Genomic DNA, 19994 nt, shown 5'->3' on the forward strand with positions numbered 1-19994 from the left:
TTTCCTTAAAAAGAGGACAAACTTCACGTTTTAAGCATATAAATTGCCATTTATTTCTTTGGAAGCTTTCCGGAAGAAAAAGAAGTGATCTATGGATAAATTGGATCCGTCGGCTACCGGGTTACTAAATTCGCACCCGATAACTCGGATCCGGGGGTTAACGGATCCAACCCAAACCTCGAACTCTTCTCTTACACCTTACTTATACCAACGCAAACAACGGATTCAACTTCCCATCGAACTCGGTGAAACCAAACCCCACGGTGGTGGCGCGCATGAAGTGCCCCTCCGTCGCATGCCTATGGCCGGGGGCGGCTCCGCCGCACCACGTCACCGCATCCGCCGTTATACCTCACCATCCCGCTGCCCTCTACACTGGGGGATCCGACGGCTCCATTATCTGGTGGGACCTCTCCTCCTCCGAGATTCGCCCCGTTGCTATCCTATGCGGTCATGCCGCTGCCATCTCCGGCCTTGCCGTCGTCGGTGGCGCTTCTGCCTCCTCTATTGTCAGCGTCTGCACCGCCGGCGTCCTCTGCGCCTGGAGCTCCGGTGCCGGCCGTTGCCGCCGCCGGAGGAAGCTACCATCTTGGGTAGGAATACCCACCCATTTGTCGAGTCTCCCTTCGTCACTGCGCCACGTGTGTCTGGTGTGTAGCTCAGCGGCGGCGGACGGCGACGATTTTGGGAAGAGGTCTCCGAGGTGCGCCGTGGTCATCATTGACTCTTATAGCCTTAACGTGGTGAAGACCGCGTTCCATGGGATCCTATCAATTGGTCCTCCGAAGGCTTTGGTGGTGGTCGCCGCGTCGGAGGAGGCAGAGAGGAAGACAAAAGATGCGATCTTGGTTGATGGGCATGGGCGGATACAGGTTTTGGAGGTTTCGGAATCTGATCAAGACGGCCAAGATGGGATCTTTTCGAACAGTAGCTCGTCTTTCCCTTCTATTGGGGAGAATTCAGGCGAAGGGGTTCGGGCCGTGGCGGTTTCTGCGGATGGGAAGCTCCTGGTGCTCGTTTCGGAGTCTAGGTGTTTGTTTAAACGTGTATCTGATGGAATTACTGTTGGTGAGATCTCTTTGGTTGGCAGTTCACTTTGTGAAGCGGAGTCTATGTCGAAGGATCGGCTCATTGGTGGCTTTTTCCTTCAAGGTAGTGAGCTGGGAACTGGAAATTCAGATGATAGCACAGTAAAATTCGTTGCTTTCTGGAGTACTAATGGCGCAGGGATAGTGTATAGAATTTCGGCTTCTTGTACTATATTTGAATTTGAGCCTCTATGTGAGATTCCAGCAATGACTTCCATGCCAGAAGGGAAAGCAGACATTCGTTTTTGCCAGTTGAACAGTGATCTCGTTCGTATGGACTCGCACTGCTTTGCAATTGGGGAGTCATTGTTGTGGAAACCTTATGTGTCCAGATGGGCTGTTCCAAAATTGGAATCAAATGTGTTTGACAGCTTGGGCAGTCCTCCTCTGAGCGCGCTCCTTGCAGAAGGGGGTTTGCCAGGTGAAGAATATAGGACATGGCCCTCTTGCTGTGTTAATGAGGCAAAAGAGGTAAACAAGAAATGCCCAGTAGATTTTGATGAGTTACATGTTGAACCAGAGAACAGCTATTTGGGAATGAGCAAAAGGATTGTATCATCTTCGATGGTACTTTCTGAAGATTTTTATGCTCCATATGCTGTAGTTTGCGGCTTCTACAGTGGTGAAATAGAAGTAATTCAGTTTGTGAATGTATTCCCTGAAGCGAAATCTGGTAGCGAAGGCACTTATCCACACATCTTTGAACGATTCTTTCCAGGACACACAGGTGCAGTTCTTTGCTTGGCAGCACATCGCATGCATGCACGTGCAGAAGAACAAAGGTTCAGTCGAGCACTGATATCAGGAAGCCTGGATTGTACTATCCGTATATGGGATCTGGACACAGGCAGTCTTCTATCAGTGATGCACCATCATGTAGCTCCAGTTAGGCAGATTATTCTGCCGCCACCTTGGACACACTGTCCATGGAATGACTGTTTTCTCTCTGTAGGGGATGATGACTGTGTGGCCCTTGTTTCCCTTCATACAATGCAGGTGGAGAGAATGTTTCCTGGGCATCCTAGTTATCCATTGATGGTAGCTTGGGACAGCAAGAAAGGGTACATAGCTTGTTTGTGCAGAAGTCCCCATTCTTCAGATGATACAGTTAGTGTTTTATACCTTTGGGATGTCAAAACAGGTGCTCGAGAACGGATTATTCGGGGGACGGCTTCTCTCTCAATGTTCGACCATTTCTGTAGGGGAATAAGCAAAAATGCTATTACAGGTAGTATTTTGGGAGGCACTACTTCAGCGTCATCATTGCTTCTTCCTTTAATAAGTGACAAAAGCTTTTCACAATTTCATTCAACAGAGAACAAGAAGGAAATAAGCATGTCATCTGCAGCTGGCAATTCTCATAGAGGTAAGGATAACCTCCAGTTGAGTGCTTCGCTAGCACAGAGCAGTAAGGGGAAGGTACCAGAGATAGGTGTCCAAGAGGTTCACAATGATATGTTAGGGAATAATGCTGCTAAGGATGCCTCTTCTGAGAGGATTCATCAGAAGAAAAAACTTCCTGTGAAATGTTCTTGCCCATTTCCTGGCATTGCAAGTTTGAGATTTGACCTTTCAGCTCTTATGTCTCCACCTGCCATGCTGAACTGTGACAAGCAGGTGAAGGCTCATGTTTCTGATCATGGATCTAAAGGAGCTACTTTTCAAGATGGAACTCTGAATGATATCTCTGATGTCCAACCAATTGATAGTCCTTCTAAAACATCACTTGAAGGACGTTTGCTTCGGTTCAGCTTATGTTTTTTACATTTATGGGATGTTGATCATGAGCTTGACAAATTACTCGTAGATGAGATGGATATTTGCAAGCCAGAAGGCTTTTGTATAGCTCCTGGTGTGCCAGGAGATAGAGGCTCAATTACATTGATGTTTCCTGGTATGCAGGCTACTCTCGAGGTAGGTGTTTTGCTAACTGTAGCTTCACTTGTTATATGAATGGTACTTGCAAAAATTCTTAGATACACTTTATCTTTCAGCTTTGGAAATCCTCATCAGAATTCTGTGCAATGAGATCCCTGACTATAGTTTCTCTTGCCCAACATATGATCAGTTTATCGCATTCCTGTTCAACTGCTAGCAGGTAAAGTCTCCTTATTTTTCTACTCCACAGATACTATTCCAGATTAGATCAGATAAGTTTTATATGATGATTCATATACTATATTATTGGCAGACCTTTAGTCAAAGACCTTGTAGTTTGCCAAGAATTATTCAAGTTGTCTTAGTCACTAATTTTGAGCTGGCCTAGTATTTTCTCTTTTAATTGTGAAATTTTAGCTCACAATTTCAAGTGCATATTTTCTGAGCATAGTTAGTTCCTGTAAATGTACCTTGTGGAGCAAACTTTGGTGCCACAAGGACATTTGGCTCCTGGAGTCAATGTTGTATTCTTCGTTAATGGTGAGGTTGAGGACCGTTTTATTGCTTAGTAGAACAAGGGTGGTCGCTGACTCTGCAGATTCTTTATAACATGACATCACACCCATTGCTATATCTTTTCAGTATGTTAAGTTGTATATTTGGAGTTCTAATTTGTCTTGATGGACAAAGAGATGGATCAGGTCAAAACAATTTACTGATGTTGCTGATATATTGGTTTTATTAACTTGCATCCTTCTTGCAAATGTTCTAGCATCAGTTACATGCTCTATTACTATTTGGTACTATAGTAATTTCGACTTTCTACTGAGCTATAGTCCTTTTCAGCACTTAGTTTGAAATTGTTGCTATGGATAAAAATGATTATTAGTTAGCCAAACTATGAATATGTACTTTCTGTTTTTTACGTTCATGAGTTTAATGAGCGCAAGTTTTTGCTATTGCATTGTATCGCGTTAGTGAAGTTGCAGATTTACTATATCTCATCCATTACTTGCTCTCTGCCTTGAGGTAATTATTACATGCAACAGTTAATGGGATATCTTCAGGTAATGATCTGTTGATACTACAACCATTTCATGCTTTGGAGTTAGTTAACTTGAAGTCTGCAAAATGAATTATGATATATGGACTTTTCTTTGCTTCACTTATTGCTAATGGAATGTGAAATGAACTTACTGTTCCACTACTGATGACCGTAAATATGTAAAATTGATAATATAGTGTACAATCATAATTTGCACCATTTTATTTCACAATTTCAGGAAAAAAGGTTACTGTTTAATAATTTGGATATTGCTCATGTCATGTTTGCTTTTTCACAGTGCCCTGGCAGCATTTTACACACGGAAATTTGCAGAGAAAGTTCCAGATATAAAGCCTCCTTTACTCCAGGTTGCGTCATGTGCTTATTGTTTGGCATATTTTCCGTATTTTTACTAGTGAATCTAGTATGTGCCATGTGATAGATTAGGGTCTATATTCTGTATCTTATTATCATTGACTGTTACAAACTTAGTTTCTTGTGGGTGTAGTAAAATTAAATGTAGGAAAAAATATTTTATTTTGAAAAAGATCTGTGAATAGATAAGAGTCATCTTATCCATGACTGATGTCTGCAATACATAAAATTGGTGTTTGACTGTTTAATCATAAATTGCACTATTTGCATCATAACTGTTAAATATATCTTTAAATGAATGAGTCAAATGATTTGTCTAAATGCCACTTTACATTTGCATCTGATGATTTAGGTGAGTTCTGTAATCTTTGATCTAAAAACATTTCTTCAACATAAGATATGAATGGGGTGGTTTTGGTTAGTTATATGTCACAATGGCTGAGACAATATTTTGAAAATTATAATTTTTTGGGAAATGAAGTCAATAGCCAAATTGAGAATTAGTGGTCACAACTCGTAGACGAACTTAAATCATGGTCAAAATAGCTTGAATTTAGCTGCTGCCATATTGGAACAGATTTACTTCTTAAGTATCGTTCACTTTTTAGGCTACAGTTCTGTGCAACTGTTTTTATCTATCATGTACTGTGAGATGAGTACATGTGAGTACTAGTTCAAGTAACAAAATCTACCTGGAAAACACAGATACTCCTGGAGTAAAACTTTGACGTGGATGTCCACAATCTCTCATTTCTTTGCTATCCCACATTTCAAATATAGTAGTATATTTTATTGAGTTTGATAATATTTGTGGATGTAGCTTCTTCTGTATGGATTCACTAGTTGTGATAATGAAAGTATTTGTGTCCTACCATGTCAACAGCTTTTGGTGAGCTTCTGGCAGCATCCTTGTGAACATGTGCGCATGGCTGCTCGTTCTTTGTTCCATTGTGCAGCTCCACGTGCTGTTCCGCGTCCCCTTTGTGGTCAGAAAATCAAATCATCTGGTTCTTCTTCAACTCCCTCCTATCATGTAGAGAATTTTTTCTCAAATATGCATAATGCATCTCTAACTAGCAAGTCTGAAATGAAAAATGGAAGTATTGATAGAGATGAATGTGCACCATCTGGTATTTCTTCATGGTTGGAATCATTTGAGATTCAGGAATGGGTATCTTGGATTAGAGGAACAAGTCAGGATGCGGTGGCCTCCAATATAATTGTTGCAGCAGCTTTAGTTGTTTGGTATCCTAGCATTGTTGATGATATGCTTGCAAGTCTGGTTGTTAATCAACTAATCAAGTTAGTTATGTCCATGAACGATCGGTACAGTTCAACTGCAGCAGAGCTGCTAGCAGAGGGAATGGAGAGCAGTTGGAAAGCATGCTTAGGTACTGAAGTCCCTCGTCTCATTGGGGATGTACTTTTTCAAATTGAATGCTTAAGTAGCACACCTACTGGCAATGGAATACATAATCAGGCAGTGGCTGTTACTATCCGAGAGGCTTTGATTGGGATCCTTCTACCAAGCTTAGCTGTGGCTGATATAATGGGATATTTTGGTATAGTAGAAAGGCAAATTTGGGCTACTTCCTCTGATTCTCCTGTTCATCTGATATCGCTAAAAACTCTTATTAGAGTAGTCCGTGGCTCTCCGAAGCACTTGGCTCCATATCTTGATAAGGTTTGTATCACTACTTGCTTAAAGCAATGAATACAGATGTTTTATTGGCATTAATCTTGTATAGTTGTAGCTATATTCTCATTTATTACTTGCTAACTTCCATCTTGTATTTGACTCCATCTCTCCTTTTCTCTCCCATTCTCCATTTTCCTCCTAAAAGTTCTATCCAAATAGGAGAAAATCATTCTCCTAAATTTCTCCTCTTCTCTCCTATTCCTTCTATCCAAACATGGTTTAAGGGTGTCCATCAATGAACCACCTGACAGATCTATAAGAATAATTTGTACTTCTCTTTGTGGAGTCATTGAGCAACTTGTTGATTTCTTGGCTAGCAATTTGTCAACTAGGATTTGACATGCTGAGATTTTTTTTCCTCTATCCAATGTGTATGGTTCTGCATGTAATCTGCACAAACGCAGATTTGTGACCAGATAATTGCATAGCTACAACCTTCAGACTTACTTCGTAGGTAGGAGATGCATATGTAAGTTGTTGAATGCATTGTTGTATTATATTATTGTAACATTCTAATGGGAGTCTGAGTATTGGATGTAGTACTTCATTTCGTTGAAGACTTTGTAGGTAATTCTCTTCCTTCCTACATGTGGATAAATTACCATATATCAATTAGACTTTAGACATGATTAACTTCTTTTTTCTGAAAGTAAACATTGTCAAAGAAAAATAAATTATTTATCCTACTTGATGGGCCATATCTCTTATGACGAGTATATTTTTGCAGGCAGTAAGTTATGTTTTACAGACTATGGATCCTAGCAATCTGGTCATGCGTAAGGCTTGCCTTAGCAGCTCTATCATTGCTTTAAGAGAAATTGCACGTGCATTTCCGATGGTTTCTATCAATAAATCTTTTACACGGTTGGCTGTTGGAGATGCGATCGGAGATATTCAAAGTAGTACCATTCGAGTATACGACATAGAAAGGTATGTGGTTTAAAAGTCGTCCTTCTTGGGCAAATGTTGATTAACATATTTGGTTTTTCAAATCATATTAGCCACACTGATCATCTTTATGGGTGCAATATCAAATAAAGCTACCTCAGCTTGTAATGAACTAATTATCGTAATTAGGTAGCTACTAACATTAAATTATCAGTTAACTAACAAAACAGAATTTAGCTTATTCAATGATTGTGTGGAAGTGTCTAATATAGGCAATGTTTATATAGTACTTATTACTTTTAGAGGTCCATTAAATATTGGATTCTGATGTGGCTTGCTTATCTATCTCTACACTCTATATATCTCAACTGGTGATTAGATTTGCATTTGCAAATTGTGGACCACGTCTAATTTTAGATGAACCTGGGAGTGTTGCCATTTAGATACATCCTCTCCACTGACCAAGTGGCTTCTTTTTCTTTTTCCATCACTGGTTTTCTATTGCCTGAAATTGCATTTTCTCCATTTCAATTTAAAGATGGTTTAAGTTTAGATTCTTCTTCAACTTACTGATATTCTTGAGGACCAAAACCAGTAACTATCTGAATGACCAAAGAAATACCAGCTAAAGGACCGAAACCCCACCGGGAGCTAAGATCCTTGGGATTGCATAATCTACTAATTGCTGGTTAAGTCTAAAGGCATAGGTTGTTTGGGTGAAAGTTATAAGATTATTAGATCTTCTTGTATCAGAATTTCTAACAATGCATTTTTTATTGTTGATTGTATTTTGCTAAAAGTTTAAGATCGTCCGTTTCTTATTTAGACTTTTTAGATGATTGCCATGCATGACACATCTATGAATTTCTGAGACTTGATAGTATATGAGGACATTATATGGAACCAGATGGAGAAGTTCTTCACAGATATCAGATGCTGATCCTTATGTAGTTTGATCTTTCTGATGCTCATGCATTATTTTCAATTTCAGCCTGGCAACTATTCTTTGCTATTTTGATTTCTCTGCTGATAGTACAGTGCATTTTCTGTAGTGTGACAAAAATAAGGATTTTGGATGCAAGTGGACCACCAGGTCTGCCAAGTTTACTTGAAGGAGCATCAAATACCAAAATTACTATTATCATTTCAGCTTTGAGTTTTTCCCCAGATGGAGAGGTGTGCTAAACCGCTCTTTACATTGTACAAAACTTATAACTAGTAATTCAATTTTACTTTATGATTCAATAACCAAAATTCTAGATTTGTCACGCATCAACTTTACAGCAGGTTTGTTATTCTTTCAGTAACTATTGCCCATGTAGTTGTTATCCAAATTGGATTTCTGGCATCCATATCTTGTCATATAAATTCCATATTAATTTAGCTTTGGGAATTTTATTAAGATATACCACTTACATAGTTACATGTTTATGATTTTATTGTGTTCTGGCTACTCTAATCACTTGTTCTAATTCGTAGCTATAGATTAATATTCCTTTTTCTCTCTTCCATGCTTCAAATATCTCATTATATTATATTTTCTGCATATTGCAGTAAACCATGATGTCAATTCACAGTATTGCAGAAGGCTACAATATGTTTTGCTATTGACTAGGCTCCCTCTGGATGTTATGGAAAGAAAACTCAATAGATCATCTAGCTATATTTTAGAACAACTATAAGTACAAGTGTGATTTTAATTTAGGTCTACACCAGCATGTGTATATATATGGCCTTTTTATATTTTAAATTTAATTTCCTTTTCTTCCTACCAGATTCACTAGTTGTATTAGAATATTCTGCCTTTTTTGATAGACATGTGAACTGCAACATCGCTTCTTTTGAAATATGATGTAGAACAATGTCTTGATTGCAGATTTGAGAAGAACAAGTAGAGAAATAATCAAACCCGAAGAATCCACCAATTGGGGTGTCGAAATCCACCTACGTTGGAATCCATCACACTTAATATGTGAAAATTTTCAAAATATTCGTTAAGTAATAAAAGAGGATTACAAGTCTTTATTTAAGCAAACAAAGTAAAAGACAGAATAGAGAATAGCCCTAGAAGGCTAGTCAAAACCCTCTTTAAGCCAAAGAGCTACGGATGCAGCCCTTTTGTGCCTATATGGATAAATGTGATGAATAGTGGTGTTTACACCAACTCTCATGGGGTGGAAGAAACTCAATCCAGTCGAGTGGGGGTGTGAACGGCTCTAATAGTAATTCAAGATGCCAAGGTCAAGTTGCTGTAACTCCTCGCGAGTGATCCACGTATAATCAGACTATGATCGACCGTGCTATCGAACAAGAAAACAGTGAACCCCTCCTTCTACAGTAGATGTTATTTGATCATCTAAAATAACATTTATCTTTTCTTGTGATGTTGATAGGAAATGAGAAGTAGTATGTGGTATATTAAATATGTCTGGAAGAGTAGTGGATGTAGCATATGGTTCAGTGAGGATGTTTATAGGCGATTGGTAGGCTGCTAAATCATCAATATTAAAAGTACAAATAATGCCGTAATTATGGGGAATATTAATGACATAAACATTAGTGCCTACACGTTTCAAAACTTAGAAAAGTTCTGCACTACGAGCATGCAATTTCCGAATAGTGCTTGAAGGGAATCGTTTGGATCTGACACAATCATAACATAATCTCCAACATTGAACTCCTTAGCACGTTTGTGCAAGTCGGCATGTATTTATACTGATGTGCAAATGTTTCGACAGACTCAGAGATTTTAGCATGAGATGACGTGGGCAACAGATCTAAAGGTTTAGTGCTTTAAAATCATGAACAACTTCAAATTGACTCATGCCTATAAACCTATTGATGAAGTTATTATATGCAAATTGGGCTATAGGAAGAATGCCATCCCAATTTGTTATGATTACCCACGAGACATCACAAAAGATTTTCAAGACTACGATTAATGACCTCGTTTGACCGTTGGTTTTGAGGATTATAGGACGTAGAGAATTTTAATTTTCTGCCAACCATATGCCATAAAGTTATCCAAAAATAGCTCATAAAGTGAACATCTCGGTCGGATACAATAGTTTTTGGAAGACCATATAACTTGACTATATGAGCAAGATATAATTTTGCTATATGTGACGCATCAAAGGTCTTGGCACAAGGAATGAAATAGGCCATCTTACAGAAGCGATTCACAACCACGAAGATCGAATCATCTTTTTCAAAGGTGCGAGGTAATCCCAAGACAAAATTCATACTTATGTTCTGCCACAAGTGATCAGGCACAGGTAACGGGGTGTAAAGTCTAGTGTTTGTTTTTTGTGATTTACTAATTGGTAAGTCCTATATTGGCCAACTACTTTTTCTACGTCACACTTAAGACTTGGCCTATAGAATTGATGCTCAACTTCTTCGATGGTCTTATCAAATCCAAAATGACCCGACAGGCCACCGGCATGGATCTCCCAAACTAGGAAGTCACGTACGGACGTACAGGGAACACAGAGCTTGTTAGCCTTAAACAAGTAATCATCTTGGAGGGAATAACTGTCCAAAATTATGTTTGGATCATTCAACAAAGTGAGAACGATTTCTTCAAAGTCTGGGCAAGTCATATGGTCCTTTATTTTGTCAAATCTAGTGACTTTGATGCTAATGGCAGAAAGAAGGTTAACCCGTCGGCTAAGCGCATCAGTCGCCTTATTCTCAACCCTAACTTTATGTTTAAGTACAAAAATGTACTCCTGTAAAAATGCAATCCAACGAGCATGTCTCTAATTTAGTTTCTTTTGAGAATTTAGGAATCAAAAAGCTTCATGGTCGGAATAAAGCACAAATTCATGCGGGAGTAAATAATGACGCCAATAGCGCAAAGCTTAAATAACCGTATAGAATATCGTAAGTGGAGTACTTTTATTTGGCCTCATTTAGTTTCTCGCTGAAATAGACAATAGGATGGCATATCTAGCTAAGAACACCGTCAATCTCAATGCTTGAGGCATCACATTCCACCTCGAAGGCTTTAGAAAAGTCAGGAAGACGCTATTATCATTTTCCTTTTAATTTTTTCAAAAGCCTTATTTGCTGACTTATTTTAATGAAAATACCCTTTCTTCAGGCAGTGATTGGGGACATGATAGTGTTAAACCCTCGAATTGTCGATAAAAAGTAGCGAGGCCATGAAAGCTATGCACATCATGAATGTTTCGTGGTTTCAGCCAATCAATAATTGCCTTAATTTTTTTAGGGTTGGCGTGGATTTCTTTAGAAGTAATCACAAACCCTAAGAAGATGACTTAATCCACAAGAAAAGAACACTTCTTCCTATTGCTATAGAGTTGAGCAGCACAAAGTGCTAAACAAACCTGACGCAAATAGTTCAAATGAAGCTTTTTTGATCGACTATAAATCAAAATGTCAAATAGACCACAAAAAAATTTCTCATAAATGGTCGAAGCACTTGTGTCATAATATATATGAAAGTGCTTGGGGCATTAGATAGACTGAAAGGCATCACCAACCATTCATACAATCCGTCTTTCGTCTTAAAAGTGGTATTCTATTCATCATCTCGACGAATTCCAATTTGATGATAACCACTTTTAAAATCAATCTTAGAGAAAATTGAAGCTCTCGCCATCATGTTAAGCATGTCATCAAGCCGCGGAATAGGGAAACAATATTTTGTCGTTATTCTATTGATGGTTCGACTATCGATACATATACGCCAAGACTCATCCTTCTTTGTCGTGAGCAAGGCAGTAACAGCATAAGGGCTTAGGCTCTCGTGGATGAAATCTTTTATAAGAAGTTCATTCACTTGACGTTGTAGTTCAGCATGTTCTTTGGGGCTCATTTGATAGTATGGCAAGCTTAGGAGAGAAGTCCCTAGGACCAAGTCAATTGCATGTTGGATATCGCGCAAATGAGGCAATTGATCCGAAAGATTATTTGGTAACGCATTTTGAAACTTATTTAGTATAGGAGTAGCTTCTTCGAATGACTAAATGAGGGTAGTGCTCCCAACTTTACGAGCTACTAAGGCAAACACAATAGAGGCTCGGTTTATTTCCTTTTCAAATTCTTTGAAATTTATTATGTGCGAATCATTTTTACTAGAAGCATGTTTCTTGTTATCTTTGTTAATTATTTTAGGATGCATAGAATTTATCTTAATCTTCTTGTCTTCAAAAGTGAAGGAGCACGAGTTGGAACATCCAAAAATGCTAATATCATGATCAAATAATCAAGAGCGGCTCAAAATAATATGCTTTATATCTATTGGCACAATGTCACATACGTCTTCCTTATAAGAAAGGAATGTGATAGGAATTAGGCATCTCTTATTTATAGCAATTGAGGAATTATGACCTAAGATACCATATAAGAGTTCGGATGAGATGTGAATTTTAATGCTAAGCGAGATACAACGCTAGAAGAGAAGGCATTAATACAGCTTCCATTATCGATGATCACCTTACAATCTTTGGCCCTATATTTAATGTAAGTGTGGAATATTGTATTCCTTCACCAATCATCGATCTCTCAAGATTGCGTTAAAGCGCAACGAATAACACCGATAGTATGATTTTCATATCTACGGTCATCGTTACTATCTTGGACGTCATCAAGGTCAGATTTATAAACTCGTTTGTTGAACTCGTCTCCCTCGATTGTCTCATCCTGTTCCCCAAGGTAAAGGGCATTTCAAAGACAGTTTGAGGCTACACAACCAACTGCTCTACATTTCTAACATCGACGAGGGTCATTGACATGGGCAGTTTCATGTAGGAGCCCTTTTTCTTTGTCAAGTTGGACAAGTGCAACAGTTTAGGTACTTTGGCAAGTACTGTTGTTGTTGGAGCTTTTACGCCAGCAGGTGTGTAATTGAGAAGTGTCGCCTAATTGGTCACCTAGGCAAATATTGCCTACTAACCATTTCGTAGTTTAACGCAAAAGTGTAAGCCTGATCCAAGGAAGTAATCTTCTGGAATACTCTCTCCGGATGTCGTCATTAAGGCCATGCTTAAAACTCAGCATTATCCTCTCATCCTCTACAACATTATAGCTCAACATGTACTCATCAAATTAAGAGACGTAATTGCTCACAGATCTATTCTTTATCTAAAATTATTCTATTCATCCAAAAGGTCACCAAGATAAGAATGTGGCAAGTACTTTTCATTTCATGCTAATGTATAATGGGAGGTTGATTTCGTCGCACTAAAATTTACTTTGTACTTTGCCAAAACAATTTGCCTCGACCGACTAGTTTCATTTGGACAAATCTAATTTGTCATTTTTCTGATAGATCATACAACTCAAAGAAGTGGTTCATCTCACTGAGCCGGTCAATAAACACAGCAGGATCTAAACGGCCGTCAAAAATGGGGTATCAATCTTAATATTTTTAATAATTTGATCTTCGTGGTTTTGAAATTCTCTAAAAGCAGCATTGCCTCTAAAACCCCTATTATTGTGAAGATTGAATACATCATCACGATAATTTTGTCTATGGGTCTCTTTCATGACATCTCCCATGGTGAGGATAGTGTAGGGCCTGTCGATGGGTATTGACATTAAGAGTGGTACGCGTGACATCCGTGTTGGATGCACCGATGTTACACTTGTTCTCATGTTATTCACGACCCATATCAATAGCCTCGTAATAGTTTCAAGAGACTCTTGTAAAACTCGACGTAAATCTTTCATGGTATTGGGTTCTATAACAGACTAGGATGGTGTGTTCGAGGCTACCCTACCACTATGAAGATTCATGTAATGTGTTTTTACTACTAAAGGGATAAATGTAATAAATGAATAATGATATGCAAACTAAAAGATCGCAACGAACAATAAGAACATAATAGACAGAATAACCTACAACCACTTATAAAGTTTTTAATAAGAGCCGGTTAGACTTAGCAGAAAGTCGCAAACCAGTAGTATAAGCTCCCGAGATTGAGACGGATACTTTAGATATGTCAAGATTTTTCCTCTAACCTAGCTAGTTCTACTATTAATATTAATTATTTTGATTTTAACAAATGATATAAATAGATAAGCAATAGCAAACTCAAGCATTTGTCTCAATGAAATAGATTAGCTAAGGAATATAAGTATGTACGTAATAGCAGGCTCAATAGGATTATGATCTACACCAAAAGAAAGACAGTTGCTATTTAAAAATTAACAAATAATACTAAAGAAAGGATGGATGTTACTAAATTTTGTGAGTCCATTGAAAGATGGTGGTAGTGACAGTGATAGCTGTAACCCGACAGCAATAGTGACGGCGACAGCAGCAGCAATGGTAGGGGTTGCAGGGCGACGAGATCTGAAAGGCAGCAGCTCCAACGATGGTAGTGATAGTGGCAGTGATTGTGGTAGCAATAGCGGCAGGGATTGTAGGGGCTACAGTGGTAGCAGCAGGGCAGTGTAGGGGCTACAGTGACGACAATAGCAGGCGGCGGCAACGACAGCAGTGGTTGCGACAGATGGCAGCTACGGCAACGGTGGCAACAATGTCAACGACAGCAGCAGCGTCAATGGTAGTGGTCGTGGCGATAGTGACAATAGTAGAGGTGGTGGTGATGACGGCGGCGGTGAAGGCTGTAGGAGGTTGCAGCATTGGCAGTGAAGCAGTGGCATGATAGTGAAGGTGGTAGTGCGTTGGTGAGGTGATAGAGGTCGGAGGGTGCAACAGAGTGGAAGGGCCAAGGAAGACAATCAGCCCTCTTGGTGGAGGGTGGCGATGTCTGTGGAGATCGGCAGCGGTGGTATTCGTGGCGATCGGCTGTGGTGTCATCCGTGGAGATCAGTAGCAGAATCGTCGAATGAAGCGATGATGGTGAAGATGTCAGTGAAGGTGGAGGTGAGGGCTAGGGAGAGAGAAGATGAGTAGATTTGGAGGTGGAATCGGCTAGGAGAAGATTTTGTGAGGAATGGGTTAAGTTAAACAGATGTGGGTTATGGGTAAGTGGGTCGATTTTTTTTGGGGGGTTGAGAATGTCGATCCACTATGGTTAAAGGAAGAAAGGTTGGTTTGAGCTGGTGGGCTTAGTTGGCTAGTGGGCTTTGGTTTTGGAATGATGAGTTTGGTTTATGTTAATGAATTGGGTTTAAAAGGGTTTGGTTTAGTTGATGGGTTACTGGGTGTAGGTTGTGTGTTTGATTTGGAGGGAAAGTATATCAGAATTTAGAGTTCGAAAAGGCTATTTAGGAAGTTCGAAAAAACTTAGGAAGTTATGATAAAATAGGTATTAATCCCTAAAATTATGGAAACTAATTAAGATAAATAAAGAAAAATTATCTTCTAAATCTGAATATCAAAATTTCAAAATTTTGAAATTCAAAACTAGAGATAGAAAAGTAAACAAATAAACTAAATTTTAGAATTTTGATTTTTTTCAACAGAGACATTCTCTTCTTTTTTTTTCTTTTTTTTCTTTTTTTGGATCTATAACGGAAAATGATCTATTGGATAAAACTTACTTTTGATGATTTCCTAACTTTATGTGAAAATTTGGTGATGGTAATGGTTTCTTGTTTTCCTCCCCGAGGGTTATCTCTTTGTGTAACTCGGATTTAGATTTTAATATTGACGGACGATAGATTTCGTAGCGCTCTGGTGTTCCTGTTGTGATTGATCTGATGAAGAAAAGATGTGGCGCGTTGGAGCATCTATAAACCGGGAAACAATTGACTTTGATACCAAAGCTGATGTAAGACAACATTTTGATTGCAGATTTAAGAAGAACAAGTAGGAAATAATCAAATTCGGGGAATTCACTAACCGGGATATCGAAATCTACCTACATTGGAATCTACCAACAAATACTCAATATGTGAACTCTTAAAATATTTATTAACTAATAAAAGATGACTACAAGCCTTTATATATGCAAAACAAAGTAAAAGATAAAAGACGATAATAGCCCTAGAAGGCTAGTCAAAACTCTCGTTAAGCCAAAGGACCACGGATGCAGTCATCTTATACCTACGAGAATAAACGTGACAAATAATGGTGTCAACACCAAAATAACATTTTGATCCATGGAGCCTAAGGCCCTATTGGTTTATGGTTAAAAGAAAATATAGAGTTGCTATTCTAATTTGTTACTCTTAAAATTGTACATATAATTTAGAGTAGTGTAACTTGATGTTTGGTTATAAACTAGAATAATAGTGTAATAATTATTTTTGGTGTGACATAAAGTAGAGGTAAAGGTACAAATAAGAAGTAAAAATTGTCTCAAATACCCTTGATTTGATATATAAATCTTAATTAAATGTTCTTTTTTCTTGGAGGCATGTAATGGATACTTATATAGGATACATTGTATACTTGAGTAAGAAAAAAGATATGCGAGTGAGAGAAGAGAGGAGATAGATGGAAAAATTGAGTGGGAAGTTTTGGTTTATTGAATAAGATAGGTGGGCGATAGTAGAGATGCGAGATGACTTTTGAAATAATTTTAGTTAAATCAATTATAAAATCTATAATTGGACTTATGTGTAGAATAATTTGAATAGTGTTTCTGATATAGAGTATGAATAATTTGATGTTTGGTTAAAAATATAGAATAGTGTTCCTCAATTTAGAATATGCAAAAAGATAAACATAGAACCAAACAGGGGCTAACAGTTTATTTACCTTCATAAATAGTTAATCTAGGATGTTCCTTTGATAGACATTATAACAATGCCTCTATTGAAACAGGGGTTGGTTGCTTTCTCTGAGAATGGATTTATGATTAGATGGTGGTCGCTGGGAACTGCCTGGTGGGAGAGGCTCAGCAGAAGTCTTGTTCCTGTCCAATGCACCAAACTCATTCTTGTTCCTCCGTGGGAAGGGTTTTCACCCAAGTCTTCTCGTTTGAGTATAATGGCAAATGTTTTAAGCCATGATAAATCTGCAAATTCTGAGGTACCTTCTCCTATGGAATGTTAGAATGCTTGCTTTGTTGATGTTCAGAAAGTCTTAACATGTACAATTAATAGTCACGGACTGTAATATGTCAGGTTTTTTACAAGCAGCAATTGATAAACTATAGTTAGTATGTGCACCTTTGATGCGTCTTGATTGATATGTTATCAACACTTCCTTATCATTCTTCCTATGTGTCATACTTGCCCCTTTATTCTCCATCTGTTGTTTTTATTGAGTAACCATAATTTTATCTGCTATAAACTGTTGCTTCTTCTGAGTCCTAAATTATTAGCTATCCTCTAATTTCATAATAAGTTTCTTATTAGAAGTCGTTATTTTCTCTATAATGTAACTTTCTGCTACATAGTCTCTAGAAAGTCATGTGCCATCTGCAGGGCAATTGCGATCAATAGCCTTATTTTCCAGCTCTAAGGCACCTTCCATGTTTTAATCTATGCAGGATAAGAAGAGGGAACTTGAAGATGCTGATAATCTGAAAATGTTACATAATCTTGATCTGTCTTATTGCCTTCAATGGATTGGAGGAAGGACTATTAAACTAACAAGGCATGGCCAGGAGTTGGGTATATTTCAGTTGTGATCGTCAAAGTTGGCTGAATTTGTTGATTAACTTTTTTGATGAAGCTGTGCAATGAACTCAATAATGACAGATATAAAGTTTGAGAGCTCTGTGATTGTGATCAATGTACGAGGTAAGAGCTCCTTTTGTATGATTAGATCTATTCAGTCACCAATGCATGGCATGACATTGTATTACAGTTTTATTAACCGAGTGGCATTTCAGGGCAACCTAGTCCATGAATATTTTGATAGTTAGTACCTGAGTTCTCTGCATTGCCTGCTTCAGTGAAGCTGGAGTACACTCACTTTCTTATAGTAGCAGCCTAGATCTAATCATAGTATTCCTTGTTATGATATACTAATTAAGCATCGCAATTTCACATAAGCCAACAGAATATCTCTTACTTTTCTCAAGATTAATGAGGCATTTGTATCACTAAACTTCTCAACTCCAAATAGATTAACCATAATGCATGCCTTCAACTATTTAACCTTTTCAACTCCAAATAGATTAACCATAAGAATGTGAGAAGGAAGATAGATATTATAGACCTAGCAAACAATGTGAACAGCGGTTATTGAATTCTTCTCTGTTCATGACTCCTGAAACATTGCAAGCTCAATACTATTTAACCTTTTCAACTTTTCATTGCTCTCCTATTGGCCAAATTATGGTATCTGAAGAAAATGAATGATCGTCCTGGCAGTCCCAGCTAAGTGAGTAAATTTAGATCTGAAAGAAATGCATTTGATTGAGGGGAGTAATTGGAGTACCAGTCAGTATATCACACACAGATGGTTACGACTCCCTCGATTGTATATGATGCTTGTATTTGTTACATTCTGGACTTGCCCCTCTTCGCATCACATGTATGCTATATGTATCAAAAGTAGCTTATTTATCAGCAAATTTGACAACAAAACTGCAATTTAATTGCTATTCTATGCAGGAAAATGGAGCAATCGAAGAAAGCTTAAGAAACAAAGTCTGCATGATATGCTTCACAAGAAAGAGTTGACATGCATATGGAGTAAAATTATCAAGTACTCCGGACAAAAATGGCTTCAGAAATCTCGGCTCTGCAATTCATCCTACAGATTCCAAAGCCTGTGTTTCTGAAAGTAGAAGATCTACAGGAGGCTTGAGTAAACTCCATACAGAACAAGAAATTTGCTGGTGCTACTTTGGCTGTGGAGAAGCAATTCATAGAGATTTTCCACTCATCATTATATTTATTTTATTTTATCTTTCTCAGATAGAATGTAATCATATGTAACAGGTGGATGTATAGGTTTGGTTGGACGGGCTTTTTGATTAATTTTTTGATATTCGGCTCTTATGTAACAAGGTTATGCATCTTCTTAGGAAATTGGGGAAGAACCCCTAAATAAAAAAGGTTGTGCATCTTACCAGTATAACACGAGGCCCAATATCCTGTCCTTTTTTTTCCAAGTCATGTAGAAAAATGACAGCCATCTGGGCACAACATCTTCTTCGAATCTATTTGAAAGACTTGTCTATTTTACAAAAGGACTTGTCCAAGTCCTTGAGAAAAAAGGACTTCTTCCATTAGCAAATCGATGGAAAATTTTGATATTATCATCTCCCTGCCGAAGCTAAAGGAGAGGCATATTGGAAAAACCAATTGAGAAGAACTTGGATAGAATTAGAATTAGTTGATTAATTTCTTCTTCTTTTTATCCCTCGGAGAGGTGTATTTATCAATCCATTGGATCTAAGAAAGGAACATGCTCTCTCTGTTCTTCGGATTTAGATAAAGAAAATTTATCTGATTCGAATACGAATAGAATTTTTGAAAATATTTGGATTGGATTCGGATATAATTTTTGGATTCAGATATGGATATTTATTTATTCACATTTTTTTTTGAATGACTTATAATTTTTAATTTACTTATTTAAATAGGAAATAATGATATTACTACTAATGATATGTTATATATTATTTGTAGGGATTAATTTTGCTAATCTTATATGTATTTGACATGCAATAAATTTTTTTGAAACTCTTAATATTTTATGTTAATAATTATCTCTAAATAAAATATCATAATTCGGTAAAATTCAATCTATCCAATTCTCTATTTGAAAACTATCTCAATATATTTAATTAGGATATGATTTTAAATTTTGTTATCCATCCAATATCCATATCTAAATCCGAACAAAAAATATGAATTCAGATATAGATTAAGCATTATCCAATCCGTTTCCTCACCTGGTTGTAATCACGGTATACGCATCATGGTAAGTTATCATCTTGTGTGAATGAGCATAACTCAGTCCAGAAATTATCTTTTTAAGTGAGCCCTCTATTGGGCTGTAGACAATGGTGGTAAGTGAATATTTTGTAGGAAAAAAAGAGTGTTCCTCTCCCATAGCAAACATCCTCCTTCTCCCCATTTTTGTCTTCCTTTCTCATGCAAATGGTCCTGCGGTACCACACCACGCCAAGCTTTTAAGAGACAATTACACTTCTCTAATGAATAGCTCCCACTC

The 19994-nt window shown here is 37.7% G+C and overlaps 1 protein-coding gene across 2 annotated transcripts; it reads left to right on the top strand.

Moving 5' to 3' along the window:
- Nucleotides 1–232: 232 nt before the first annotated feature.
- Nucleotides 233–18887, top strand: LOC140764667 (uncharacterized). 2 transcript variants are annotated; one of them, XM_073103351.1, is made up of 10 exons: nucleotides 233–2316; nucleotides 2404–3002; nucleotides 3083–3186; nucleotides 4310–4379; nucleotides 5270–6070; nucleotides 6813–7015; nucleotides 8026–8149; nucleotides 16683–16889; nucleotides 17353–17605; nucleotides 18425–18887. In XM_073103351.1, exons 1-9 carry the CDS (start codon nucleotides 276–278, stop codon nucleotides 17491–17493), a joined length of 4290 nt encoding a protein of 1429 aa, XP_072959452.1. In that variant the 5' UTR covers nucleotides 233–275; the 3' UTR covers nucleotides 17494–17605; nucleotides 18425–18887. The 2 variants fall into 2 exon arrangements, with proteins under 2 accessions (XP_072959452.1, XP_072959451.1); XM_073103350.1 differs by having other exon boundaries at nucleotides 233–3002.
- The last annotated feature ends 1107 nt before the right edge of the window (nucleotides 18888–19994 follow it).

This window comes from Typha angustifolia, chromosome 8 (assembly GCF_048772165.1).
Source record: "Typha angustifolia cultivar Huaian chromosome 8, ASM4877216v1, whole genome shotgun sequence".
Lineage (NCBI taxonomy): Eukaryota > Viridiplantae > Streptophyta > Magnoliopsida > Poales > Typhaceae > Typha > Typha angustifolia.